This window comes from Solea solea, chromosome 10 (assembly GCF_958295425.1).
Source record: "Solea solea chromosome 10, fSolSol10.1, whole genome shotgun sequence".
In the NCBI taxonomy this organism is placed as follows: domain Eukaryota; kingdom Metazoa; phylum Chordata; class Actinopteri; order Pleuronectiformes; family Soleidae; genus Solea; species Solea solea.
The window spans coordinates 353999-367846 of NC_081143.1; the positions used below are offsets into that span (position 1 = coordinate 353999).

A 13848-nucleotide genomic window follows, 5' to 3' on the forward strand; every position below is an offset into this window, starting at 1 on the left:
AACCCAAGTGGAACCATGCGGCTACAGGGAGTGGAGATAAAGAAGGTGGAGGATTTGAAGTATTTAGGGTCAACAGTCCAGAGCAGTGGAGATTGTGGAAAAGAGGTGAAGAAACGTGTTCAAGCTGGTTGGAATGGGTGGAGAAAAGTGTCAGGGGTAATGTGTGATAAAAGAGTATCAGCCAGAATGAAAGGAAAGATATACAAGACAGTGGTGAGACCAGCGATGCTGTATGGTCTAGAGACAGTGGCACTGAGGAAAAGACAGGAAGCAGAGCTGGAGGTAGCAGAGATGAAGATGTTGAGGTTCTCTTTGGGAGTGACGAAGATGGATGGGATCAGGAATGAGTCAATCAGAGGAACAGCACATGTTAGATGTTTTGGAGATAAGGTCAGAGAGGCCAGAATGAGATGGTTTGGTCATGTACAGAGGAGGGATAGTGAGTATATTGGTAGAAGGATGCTGGGGTTGGAACTGCCAGGCAGGAGGTCCAGAGGAAGACCAAAGAGAAGGTTTATGGATGTAGTGAAAGAGGACATGAAGTTAGTTGGTGTGAGAGAGGGGGATACAGAGAACAGGGTGAGATGGAGGAGGTTGATTCGCTGTGGTGACCCCTGAAGGGAGCAGCCGAAAGCGGCCGGGGGGCAAAATAAAAAAAAATGGTACAAGTGGAGGGCCAGGCTGGTTCAATGTTTATTAAAACTCGCAATTATTGCACATATTGAACCAATACCAATAACACAGCCTATATTGCACTTAACATTAATCATTGAATTAAATTAAGCAAAACATAAATAAAATCAGTTGCAATATTTTCTCAAGGCTCTTTCAGTAACAAATTGAAAACGTTTTTTCTTCTTCTTTTTTTTTTAACAGGTAAACAGCAAAATGTAATTTTCCTTCAAAGCTCAATGGCAAGATAAATGCAAAAATGAAACAGCATGCATTAAAAACAAATCAGTGTGCTGCTCTGATCCTCACCAATGTCTGTCTTTTATAATAAAATTAGAAAAGTTAGTGCAAACTTGAAAAAGTGCAAAACAGTTGCATTAATTTCTTAGGCAAGATTTGTCTTTCTGTGCGTCTGTGTGTTTCATTGATGTTTCATACTGCCTTCTTAAGTTATATTCTTTCATAACAGACACGCTGTCTCCACACACTTTTTACTTCGGTGAACATGTATTCTGTCTCCCACCTGTCTTGAAACCCCATGTTTTCAGCGTCTACCTTCTACCTTGCCATTTTGGGGGAGAGGGAGATGAAAATTAACGGCGATGTTTAGTCCTCCACTGTGACTGTGCTGCTGCTCATGAAGAGAAGACGCGGGCACTCGCAGTGCATCTTGGGATTTGTAGTATTATGGTGCTGCGGGCACATAATACTGGGGGCCAGTTTTAATAGTAATTAAATATCATCCCGCGGGCCAGAGACAACTCATTCACGGTCCGGATCCGGCCCGCGGGCCTTGACTCTGACATATGTGCTCTAGACTCTAGGACTATGGTTCAACAAAACTTGCTCTCATCTGAAAAGAGGACGCTGGACCACAGTCCGCCTCTGACGTTGTCTGCAGTTCAGGAGTGGCTTAACAAGAGTCTGTGACTCCAGCCTCAGTCCATTCCTTGTGAAGTTCATCCAAATTCTTGAATGGTTGATTTTGCTCGACAAGCCTCTCAACACAAGTTTCACTATTTGAGTTGAATTACTGAAATAAATGAACTTCTCCACAATATTATAATTGACCGAGATGCATCTGTACTTATATACTTGCTGAATTGCAGTACATAAGAATCACAAAACACCTCAAATATCATTTTTGCCTCCTGATGAACATTCAAGAGAAAATGCCAAGAACATACATCAATGAAAATAAAACCTATGGTAGGATGAGAGTGACTGTCATCACTTCACAGCTGTAAACCTCTGATAATCCATTGACTTAATTGTTTCTAGCCAACTTATCCGTGAGTTTGTTCCTGAAATATCTGCAAATGAAAAATCACGTTGGACACAAAAACGATCCAACAGATACAAAATCGATTCATCATTTTAACAGTGTTTCAGGCACAAGCTACAAATGTGCACGTACAGCTGCTGTCTTATAATCTTACAGCTGCTGTTTTACAATCTTACAGCTGCTGTCTTACAATCTTACAGCTGCTGTCTTACAATCTTACAGCTGCTGTCTTACAATCTTACAGCTGCTCTAACATGAAGACAAGCTGAAATCAACGTTCTCATATTTGTTTTTTCAGTCTTTCTCTCCACAGAATCCACTGCTGACAGCTGACATCATCAGTGATACTGACTCCTCCCTCCCTATGGGGGCCATGTGACATGACACCTCTCCTGTGGGCGTTCATTATTCTGGGATGGATTTGACTTGTCATTGTGTGAATTGCTCAGTGGGGGAGTGTGTGTGTGGGAAGATGTATAACATGCACACACACTGTGAGGCTTTGGCAGGCTGCCCACTTGTTTGAAGTGGAATGTTGGAAAAGGGAACAAAGGAAGCTGGATGGTGACTGGTCAGGCTCAAGTTAAAAGACAAGGAGATGGGGCGGGCGGAAGTGGGCGGGACCAGGCTGACAAACTTGGCAGAGTGGAGGTGTGGTTTATCAAAAAACAAGGTCATTGTTATCAGGTTTTACCGTCAGTCTGTGTTTAAATTGTGGAGACAAACAGGTCTGAATGCTCCCAATGTGTCCTCACAAAAACTACTTTCTGTGGTGGTTTGAGGACACATTTGTCCACATTCTGCAAAATCTGTCTAATCTGTCCTAAGGACTGATGAGAGTCCACCTCTTCAGCTGACGTTGTCTGATTCATTTATTTGCAGCCCCACAATATTAACACTGTTCACTATTTCATTTCCTTTTTCTAATGGTTCACTGGCAGTGGAAACACAGTGACAGTGGAAACACAGTGACAGTGGAAACACAGTGCTGCATTCAGGCTCATTAAAAGTGTAATTCTGTTCTTTTAAACATGACTGTGTATTTGAATAAAGGGGCAGGTTTTGTGAGATCTATCCAGAACTCATTCTAATGCCAGGTACTCAGCGTAATGTGGCTGAGATTGGATCATTGGGGACAGATGTTAATGCTCATTCTGCACTCTGATATTTGAACACTTTGGTTCAACAACCAGTTTTTTTCAAACTCACATTCTGACTAAGACAATTAATACTCACAACATAAATATAGTGAGTAAACTAATCATATATCATCATGTAGCAAAAGCCACACATATATACTTACTTACTTACTAGATTTACTGTTCTGAGCAGAGGCTGGGAATGTTTTTGAAGGACATGTCACTTTGTATAATATTCTCTGAGGGCCACTCTTCACATCACTCAGCACACTTACCTTTCTAATGCATGGCAGACCCTGGTGATCAGATGAAAATGATGATGATCACAGCTGGTTTTCACTTTGTGTCTGTCAGTCTACAGCACATGTGTCAAACAATTACATGCGGCCCGCCCACCACTGTGCGAGGTGATGGAATAGAGACAGAATATAAGACTAAATGTATTTGCCGGCAATATTTTTATAATAGTAATAAGACATTCGGTTGTAATCATTGCTTAATTAAATGTATTACACTCAACATTAAATTACATATATTTAAGCTGTTTTAATCACAATTATCCTCCTCATTTGCAAAATTTTCAATTTAATTCTCCATTTTTGTGCATCATAAATATGTTTTTATTGTGAATCATTTTATATCAAAACAAGCACATTTACTTTGCAATTCTGTCTAATATCATAATGAATATCTTATATTGACCACCGGCTACTAAATAGTTATTTTTTTTCCCTTTTTTCCTCTATGGCGGCCCCCGCTTGACCAGACTAGATGCTCATTGGCCCCCAGGTCATTTGAGATTGACACCCCTGGTCTAGAGCAAACTCAGTTCCTCTATCACCAGAGCACAGACTCCGCCTGACACAGTCCCTGGACTGAAGTACAGTGATGCCGGTCGCCGGTCACAATCGTGATCAGCAGTGCTAAATAAACCAGACTCCTCTGGAGCCGACAATGCTGATCTACAGATCACATTGTACCTACTCAATGTGCTTGGAAGTTTGCCAGAGCAGGTGCTAAAAAAGTACCAGGACAGTCTGTTTACAAAGAGCTGCTCATGGCAGGAAGTCGTCTTAACGGAGCAGTGAACTTCAGAGTAGAGCTGCAACTAACAATTATTTTCATAATCGATTAATCTGTCGATTATTTTCTCCATGAATCGTTTGGTCCATAAAATATCAGAAAACCTTAAAAAATGTTGATCAGTGTTCGTCAAACCTGGAAATGATGATGTTCTCCAATGTTTTGTTTTGTCCACAAACCAAAATGATTCACTTTGAATGATTTCTTTATTATCCAGAGCAAAGAAATGAAGAAAATACTCACAATCAGAAATCTTGTTTTAATCATGAAAAAAAGCATTGAACCGATTATCGCTTATTGAAATAGTTGTCGGTTAATTTAATAATCGATTCATCGATGAATTGTTTCAGCTCTAGTTCTGAGCACATTATTCATCTATGACTCAGTCAGGTTCTATTGGTGGCAGCGCTCGTAGTAGCTGCGGCTCTTGCTCTCCACTATGTGTTTTTTCTACTTTTGTGCTTTCCTTTTTTTTCTCTCTACCACACTATAACACACAAAGATTACCTACGACAGACAGGACCTGATAAATGTGAGTTATAATGCAGTTCGCTAACTACGGACCACTTTCAACAGCAGTACACCATCCCGGACTACATAGCCAGAGCTCTCCATGGATCGTCATCCCGACCAAGAGGCGCCGACAGCGGCGAGACAGGAAACAAAGGAGAGGTTGCCGTGGTAGCCTACTAGCCAGACTAAAAAGGAACCCACACAAACCTCCACTCCCCAGCCTTTTCCTGACGAACATCAGATCCATCACAAACAAGATGCCCGACCTGGAGCTCCGGTTAGCTACTCATAACTTTGTGCATGACTGCCCGTGATGATCGTCACAGAAACGTGGCTCTCCCCGGTGATACCGGAGCTAGCCGTGCAGCTAGCGGGACACTCAGCACATCGTCATGATCGAAACAGAGACTCCGGTAAGAACAAGGGAGGAGGGCTGCTGATCTACACCAATGACAACTGGTGCACACACAGTCGTGTGCTAGACTGCACACGACTGCTCCCCTCATCTGGATTATCTGACCATCTTGTGTCGGCCCTTTGTCCTACCACAGGAGCTAACGGTGGTAACTATTACAGCTGTTTACATAGCCCCCGATGCTAACACTAGCATAGCTTTGTCTCTCCTCCATAACAATATCACTAAGCTACAGAAGACTCATCCAGACGGTGCACGCATTATCGCTGGTGATTTTAATCAAGCCTGCTTAAGGACAGTTCTCCCTAAATTCTATCAGTTTGTCAAATGTCCCACCAGGGAGAAGAACATTTTAGATCATGTTTACTGCAACATCAAACAGGCATACAGAGCAGTGCCACAGCCTCATATTGGACAATCAGACCATCTCTCACTCCACCTCGTCCCAGCCTACGTCCCCATCAGAAAGAGATCCAAACCCCTCATAAAGAGGATCAACACCTGGCCAGAACACGCTTTCTCCCAACTGCAAGACTGCTTTAGTGTCACCGACTGGACCCTGTTTGAGAGTAAGAACGTTGAAGAGTACACACAATCTGTTCCGTCTTACATCTCTTTCTGTTATGGAAACGTCACAGTGGAAATACGCTGCCGGGTTTTCCCCAACCAAAAACCCTGGATGACAAGTGACGTGCGACACCTCATCAAAGCCCGCGACAGAGCCTTTAAAAAGGGGGACAAGGAGCTGTACTCCCACACCAGAGCAGATCTAAAGAGAGGCATCAGAGGTGCTAAGGACCAACACAGGAGGAAAATAGAGGGACACCTACAGGACAATAACCCCAAGCAGGTGTGGCAGGGGATCCAGCGCATGACCAACTATAAGGGCACTAACACCCCCACCACCAGCGCTAATGCCTCCATGGCTGAGGAACTCAACAGTTTCTTTGCTCGTTTTGAGGCCCACAGGCCACCAGTGCCCCCGCCAGCCTTCAGCACCACCTCACTGACTCTCCAAGAACACGACGTGAGGAGAGTACTGCGCCAGGTGAACCAGAGGAAAGCCACTGGACCCGACGGAGTGTGTGGGAAGGTTCTCGCTGCATGTGCTGGCCAGCTCACACATGGGAAACACGTGTTGTTGTTGAAACAGATGTTTGCACCACTGTATGCTGGTGTGTGTGTGTGTGTGACACGTGTTTGCACCTCTGTATGCTGGGGTGTGTGTGTGTGTGTGTGACACGTGTTTGCACCTCTGTATGCTGGGGTGTGTGTGTGTGTGTGTGACACGTGTTTGCACCTCTGTATGCTGGTGTGTGTGTGTGTGAGACGTGTTTGCACCTCTGTATGCTGGTGTGTGTGTGTGTAAGACGTGTTTGCACAACTGTATGCTAATGTGTGTGTGTGTGTGTGTGTGTGTGCGTGAGTGTGTGTGTGACGTGTTTGCACCACTGTATGCTGGTGTGTGTGTGTGTGTGTGCGTGAGTGTGTGTGTGTGTGTGTATGTGTGTGTGACGTGTTTGCACCTCTGTATGCTGGTGTGTGTGTGTGTGCGTGAGTGTGTGTGTGTGTGTGTATGTGTGTGTGACGTGTTTGCACCACTGTATGCTGGTGTGTGTGTTACCTTGTTTAATGTTAGCTAATAGGATGATTCACTGACACTCACACTGCTGTTAGTTGAATAACAGGTTGAAAGGCCTCTAACAATACTGTCATTGTTTGGGACTGAAGGTAGTAATAAAGGTTATTATGCATCACTGCAGCTGTAATTATTCAGAGATAATGTGATAGTAACAAGCGATGACAGGATTTTAAAACACTTCACTTATTTAGAGATTTGAAGATAGATTTAAAAAGTGTCATTTTTGGCAAAATTGTAATTTTAAAGATCGATATTGGCCCAGAATTTCAGTGGATTTTTAAATCACTTTGTCTGGTTCTAGCAGCACTACAGCAACAACAATAAACCACTTCTCAAAGCCTTTCTCTGAATGATCAGCTCTTTGTCTAATGATGTGTTTCAGCCGGCTCGCCTCGCCTCGCCTCGCCTCAACTCGAGGCGATAACCTGGCAAGGTTCCAAGCGTGCTGAGGCAATAATATGTGTGATGTCACCAGACTGCTGGCCACTGATTGGTCAGAGTGCCGTCGTAGTTTTAATGATTCAGTCACTGGTCACTCGTTTGTGTGTCGTGTTTAAAACACAGTCACTGCAGTTTCATGCAGCCGTGCAGTGATGGTACAATTTTGTAGTGGAAAACCAAACTAAACTGTACCGTGCCCTGCTGTGCTAAAGAGGGCTAAAGATACTGACCGTACTCCTGGTTGAGCCCCCACAGCTTGATCTTGTTGGCTTCATGCTGGGCCTTCTTCTTCAGCCGACACGCCCTGAAAACAGGGGAAAACAAACCACCGTCATTCTCTCTCACTGTGAGCAGCTGGGATGTATGAGGAGGCATTGTGTCCCTCCACTTCTCCAAGTACCATTCACACCATGAAAAGGATGAAAGTATAAAAAAGATATGCTGGTTTGGTTTCATGATATTTGAAGTTTAAAAAAACTAAATACAGCAGCGAATAACTCACTAAATCACTGCCTGTTTAAAATGAATAAACTCTCATGGGGACGAATCTACACACTCCTGCAGCTGTGAGTGCTGAATGAAACCCGAGGAAGCATTACATCTGAGGGAGAAGGAGCAGGTGGATCTGAGGGAGCAGGAGGAGGAGGAGGAGGAGGTGGATCTGAGGGAGCGGGAGGAGGTGGAGCAGGTGGATCTGAGGGAGCAGGAGGAGGTGGAGCAGGTGGATCTGAGGGAGCAGGAGGAGGTGGATCTTAGGGAGCGGGAGGAGGTGGATCTGAGGGATTGATTATCAACTACTTTGATAATCTTATTTTAAATGTGAATATTTTCTGGTTTCTTTGCTCCATATAACAATAATTAAAATTCAATCATTTTGGGTTGTGGACAAAACAAGAAATTTGAGAACATAATTTCCAGGTTTGACAAACACTGATCAATATTTTTCATCCTGTTCCCTATACTACCCACAGTCCCAATAATGTAACATTGATATGCTGTGACTCATCGTGATGGCTACATCTGCAGATTGATTTAATGAGAATAAAGCACTGCCTGAACTGAAAAAGGCCATCAACACTGCCACAGATAAACTTACTACTGTTTATCTGTGGCATGAGGCACAGTGCACTTTTTAATGACTCAGGTTCTTCATTTTTTATTCAGGGTTTCCATATTTATTTATTTATCCATCACTCACTCACTCACTCACTCACTCACTCAGGGGTTGTTAAATGGTTTCTGGTTCTGTAGTACTTTTATTAACTTCTCACTTCAGTGTTGTGACTAGCAGAGAGACTGTCATTACATTTACTCCGTATTTGAAAATATACTTGAATATGGAGTCTGCTCTTCCTTAAAGATGCTTTGAGGTGTCAACACGAGGAACCACCAACAAATCACAGTGATTCAGAACAGAAGATAGCTCAAATGAGACATTTTAATTCACTTAACTGTGTGTGAGTGTGGCACAGTTACATTGTATTTGCATATGCACTGTGTGATGACGGTGAGACTAAATATCTGGTGACAGTGTCAATTTGCACAATTATTGCATAACAAGAAAATATGTCACTGCTGTTAATATAAGCAGATTTCTACCATGCAACATGCTGTGTGTGTTATATGTCAGTGATATGATCCATTACACCTCAGCGCTGTCAAGACTTCACTTACATTTACAGGTTTTTACAGATTTTAAAAGAAAACTATCCACTATTTTAGCTCCATCCAGTTATTATTTATGACACATATGTTTATTGTGCATGTTGCATTCACAAACGGAGCCAATAAAAAGTCAAATTACTATAGTTTTACATGCGACACACAAACTAGTGACTAGTGACGTGTAAAGACTCAGTTCATTCGATAGATTAGTTCAGTACTTCCTGCATGACCAGAGCACACACTTCATCCGTTAACGATATTAAGTTTTCAGGAATTTGAAGTCTTTTTAATGGATCTACAGTTCGGCATTGTTAGGTCTGATGACATCACACATTGTATCAGCTCAGCTCATTTGGAACCTCGCCAGAGCAGGGACTAAAAAAGGATCAGGTACCAGGTACTAAAAAAAACCTGCCGTGCCAAGTCAAGTTAAGTTAAGTCGTGCTGACTTCATGTCGTGGAAAAACGGCGTTAGGGCTGTAAAGTCCCGGTCGACTGGTCCATTAATCAGTCGATACGTTTTGGTTCGATTCAGATTCTGATAAGTCGTTGCCCTGTTGATTTCATCTGGAGGAATGTACCAAGTGCTAATGGGGGTGTTTTTAGAGCACCCCTGTTCCACAGATCACAGCGTGTCTTCAGAGAACATCCCCCTTGTTTTCAGTATTTTGGATTAGCCCAGCCCACAGGAGACAGAAAGGCTGGTCGATTTTGAGTCCAAATTTCAGGGCTTCAGTTGACCATGAATTTCTTTGGTTGATTACAGCCCTAAGCGGCATAAGATCTAAGGATAAATGCAAGGACCAGGAAATGGTTTCGCACTTTTCTAGTTTTGATGACCACTCAAAGCTGCTTTACATTCACCCATTCACTCACACTTTCATACAGTGCCTTTTCTACCACTCATTAACTGTCTGTTAATGTCATAACTTGGCAGGCGGCTCACTAAGAGAACCAGCATGTGCAGTGCTGACTTTGAGGTTTTTGGGATAAGAAATAAAAGAAATGCAGCACATAAAGAATATTAATAATATAATTATTATTATTATAATAATAACAATAATAACAATAATAATAATAATAATAATAATAATAAATCAGATACACATGTAATATTGTTTTTCAGTTCTATTTATTGATTCATTATCCATGCATTGATTGGTTTACTTCATTTATTAAAAGGGGACATATTATACCCTATTTCCCCAATTAAAATAGTTCCCTGGTGTCCTAATGAACATGTCTGTCACATGCTTTGGTCAAAATACCATAAGGATGAAGCACAATAGCAGTTCAATAACCCTGCTAAACCCGCCCCTTTCAGAACGCTCGGTTTTCGTGCATGGTCCCTTTATATGCAAATGAGACACAGGCAAACACCCACCCATTTCTTCCAGGGGGTTTCTGATTTGTCCTTGTTACTGCGCTCACTCGCTCAGCTCCTGTTCCCTCCGCTCCATTCCTCTCCCCCTCCCTCCACTAGTTCTCTGACAATATCAACATGGCAGCGAGAGTGTCGTCACAGGAAGAGACGTCTGACACAAGGATCAAGCTGAACACTGACCAACTGTAAATCAGTTAAAAACACTTAGGGACAGCACCACTGATCGCCAGCGGCGCGGGCGAGCTGAATAAACTGCCGCTGTATGTGACTGATCGCCACACTGTGCTCCACTGTGCAGCCACCAACAGCACACTTGTCCCTCCACGTTGACATAATACCGCTCTTCCTCCCTCGCCTGCACTCTCGCAGGGACAAGGAGGAGCTAAGGTGGAGCTAAGGTGGAGCTAAGGTGGAGCTAAGGTGGAGCTCTCCAAGTAAACTTACTGGTGGGTGGTAACATTCGCGGTGAAATGCGCATGCTGCCGTCATAAGCGCAGGGAATTCAACATCGAGTGTTTTAACGCCTATACTTACACTAAGGGGGACCACGAAAACATGACTGAGTATTCTTTTTCCACACTTTGGCGACTGGTAGGGCCTCCAGAGTCCCAAATATGAGTATTGAAATGGTTAAAAAGTTGATTTAGCATAATATGTCCCCTTACTTGACTGATTCACTGACTTGATTGATTAATTATGTCATATATGTGAAAGGTTGCATAACTTGGAGATTGAGAATGCTCTTGTTTACTATACTTAATTTTTTTTTCGTTTTGAAGGAGCACTAAGAACAAGGACCTTCCACAGAGTCTGGTCAGACCTTCAACTCAAAAATATCTAAAACTGTTTTGTTTTAAATGAATTGCTTTGTGTTTGCTTTATCAATACATTATTCAAACTGCATTTTGTACATTGGAATAATGTTGAAATTAAACTCATGTAAATATTTCTTGAATTGGTCTGAACACACACAGATGAAAGTGATATCGACTTCCTCATGTTTTCCCTAACAATAGTGTGCGCTTGTGAGACTGAATACTAGGTCAGTGAGCAGGACGTGATTTTGTCTAGATATTTCAGTGACCGCTGGTAAACATCCTCCTTTCCCTTCACCACGTTATGTTCCTGCCAACATTCTGCTTGTATGAAGTATGACTGGAATAATAGGATATTCCCTGAGTCCCCCTCCTACTTAAACCGTCTCTTTTCCTCCCATCCTCCACAGATGAACTTTAAATAACCCCACTCTCCTCCCTCATCTAAATCCTTGTCTGCCTCCTCAGTCCTGCCCTGATTTCTTTCTATTCATCCTGCTTTCCTCCATCTCATTTCCTTGGCTTCTTTCCATCCTTCCCTCATTTATTCCACTTTGATGACAGCCATCGCAAATCCGTTAAAAAGAGACGGTTAACACAAAGTACACCCATGATTTAAAGCATGTTTGTGTGAACACTGTATGAAATTTATAAAGCATTTTTACTGTAAATCGTGATGTAAAAAGCTTGATGCCTCAAATAAGACAAATTCACGTCAGTTGCAATGTTCTTTTCTTATGTGTTCTTCCCTCTCTGTGTCTTTCAGAAATGGCATTAGAAGGTCAACCATTTTAAATGCACTGCATATTTGAAAACCAATCTCAACGAGGCTACAGTGTAGACTGCAGATACCAAACCACACAGAGAAAAAAAGAATTCTCTTTTGATTCCAGCATTCCATTTTTCTGGCACGTAGAAACATAGAAAGCTCTTGAAAATGCCTGCTCACGCCTGATGAATGCATACAGAGTCTCTGGGGCTGTGACTTGGTGCAGAACATGTGTGAGGGCAATAAGTAGAGTCAGATACCTCGAGGCCAGCTTGTTCTTCTCCTTTCTCGAACGTGCCCGAGCCACAGCGGGGAGGTCGTTGACCGGACCCATGCCGTCTATGGCAGCGTTGAGCTTCTGCAGCTGCTCCCCGATGTTGTGGAGCTTCTGGGGGTTTGGGGTCAAGTCGCTGGCGTCTGTCTTGCGAGCTTTGCGGCGTCCTTTTTTGCCTGTGCAGAGAGGAACGAAGGGATATCAATCGATTCAATAAATCATTAGTCGCATCTTTTCATCTTAATACTGAAGCTTGTAATATTTGATGTTAGGGATGTCCTGATACTACTTTTTCACTTCCGATACTATACCGATATTGCAGCCTTGAGTATTGGCCGATACAGATATTGATCCGATTTGATATCAGCATGAATCATACATACTTTAATTACATATTTTGTAGTGTGAAATATTAGAATAGGCTTGATCAAGTGATATTACATAAACAGAGAACAATAGTCAGCAACAGTAGGTATATGGAAAAACTGACCCATTTATTATTAACCAAAGGTTAAATTTTAACCTTCAACATAAGAATATTGGATTTTTTTTCCATGTTAATTTCATACAGTCTATGGTTAATTTCATCAGGAGGAAAGTACCAAGTGCTAATGGGGGTGTTTCCAGAGCAGCTGTGTTTCACAGGTCACAGCGTGTCTTCAGAGAACACCCTCCCTGTTTTCACTATTTTGGATTAGCCCAACCCCCACAGGGTGAGTGACTCGTACCGCAGGTAAACCCGGAGCCCGAGGACCGGCCCCGCAGACGTACTTAGCTCGGTGTGTGGAGCTTCAGGACACATTTAAAACACACAAAGCTCTCGGCATGGCTGTTTTTTTGGGTATAATTAACAAGCAGAGGCTGTTAAAAGTCGACAGGGGGCGCTGGTTTATGAAATAATGTCGTTTTAGCAGCTCGCCTCAGGATGAGCTAGCATGGTGCTAATGGCAAACTCGCGCTCGTTGTGCGGCTTCGTAGCCTCTGATTTCAGAGGTTAAATTAAAATGTTTAACCTCTGAAATAGCAGACACGCACACACGCACGCACGCACACACACGCGCACACGCGCCGCTGCCGGATAGAAGAGCTGGAGCGGAATGGACTGTTGGAGTGTTTATATCGGAGATTTTAGTGGCACTCCGATATAATCCGATATGCGTTTTTTGGCTGATATCGGAGCAATATCCGATATCAATATCGGATCGGGACATCCCTACTTGATGTGTAACACAAGTACTAACACAAAGGCATATTTTCTCAGATATTTTGACGTGCCCAAACTAAACAGAGTCTATCTCTGCAATTACAAGCTCTATGTGAATTAGCTTGGTATCAAAATACAGATCACACTTGTGAGATTCCACCAGAGTAAATGCAGATTCTTTGTCATAGTTGAACATTAACAGACCTCCTGCCAAACTTGAAAACATTTTTTGAGTAGCAACTTACCAGGGATTTATTACTTCAGCCCCCGGAGTGCGGGCTACACTTTAGAAACACTTAACAATCAGAGACGCAGCCGTGTGGCCGCAGCTCTCGCTACTTTCTAGCTTAACTGTTGACGATCTTATTAGCATTACATTAAAACGGCCTCATCATTAACGTTACATTTTGTCCAGAAGTTGACAGGTCTGTAATTAAAATGAACTCCCTTCACAATTTCACATTCTCAAACCCGCTCCATTTCAGCGCAGTCCTCCTGCGGAAAACCAGCGAGACCAAGATGGACCGAGAAGGATAAAACCGATTTT

The 13848-nt window shown here is 42.8% G+C and overlaps 1 protein-coding gene across 3 annotated transcripts in view; it reads right to left on the reverse strand.

The window, feature by feature from the left end:
* Nucleotides 1-13848, reverse strand: part of LOC131466626 (CREB3 regulatory factor-like) — a 52759-nt gene that overhangs the window by 14538 nt on the left and 24373 nt on the right. For all 3 annotated transcript variants that reach the window (XM_058640008.1, XM_058640007.1, XM_058640009.1), the window contains exons 7-8: nt 12084-12273; nt 7421-7494 (exon numbers count right to left, since the gene is read on the reverse strand). In XM_058640008.1, coding sequence (XP_058495991.1) covers nt 7421-7494; nt 12084-12273 — 264 coding nt within the window. The remainder of the gene's footprint in view (nt 1-7420; nt 7495-12083; nt 12274-13848) is intronic.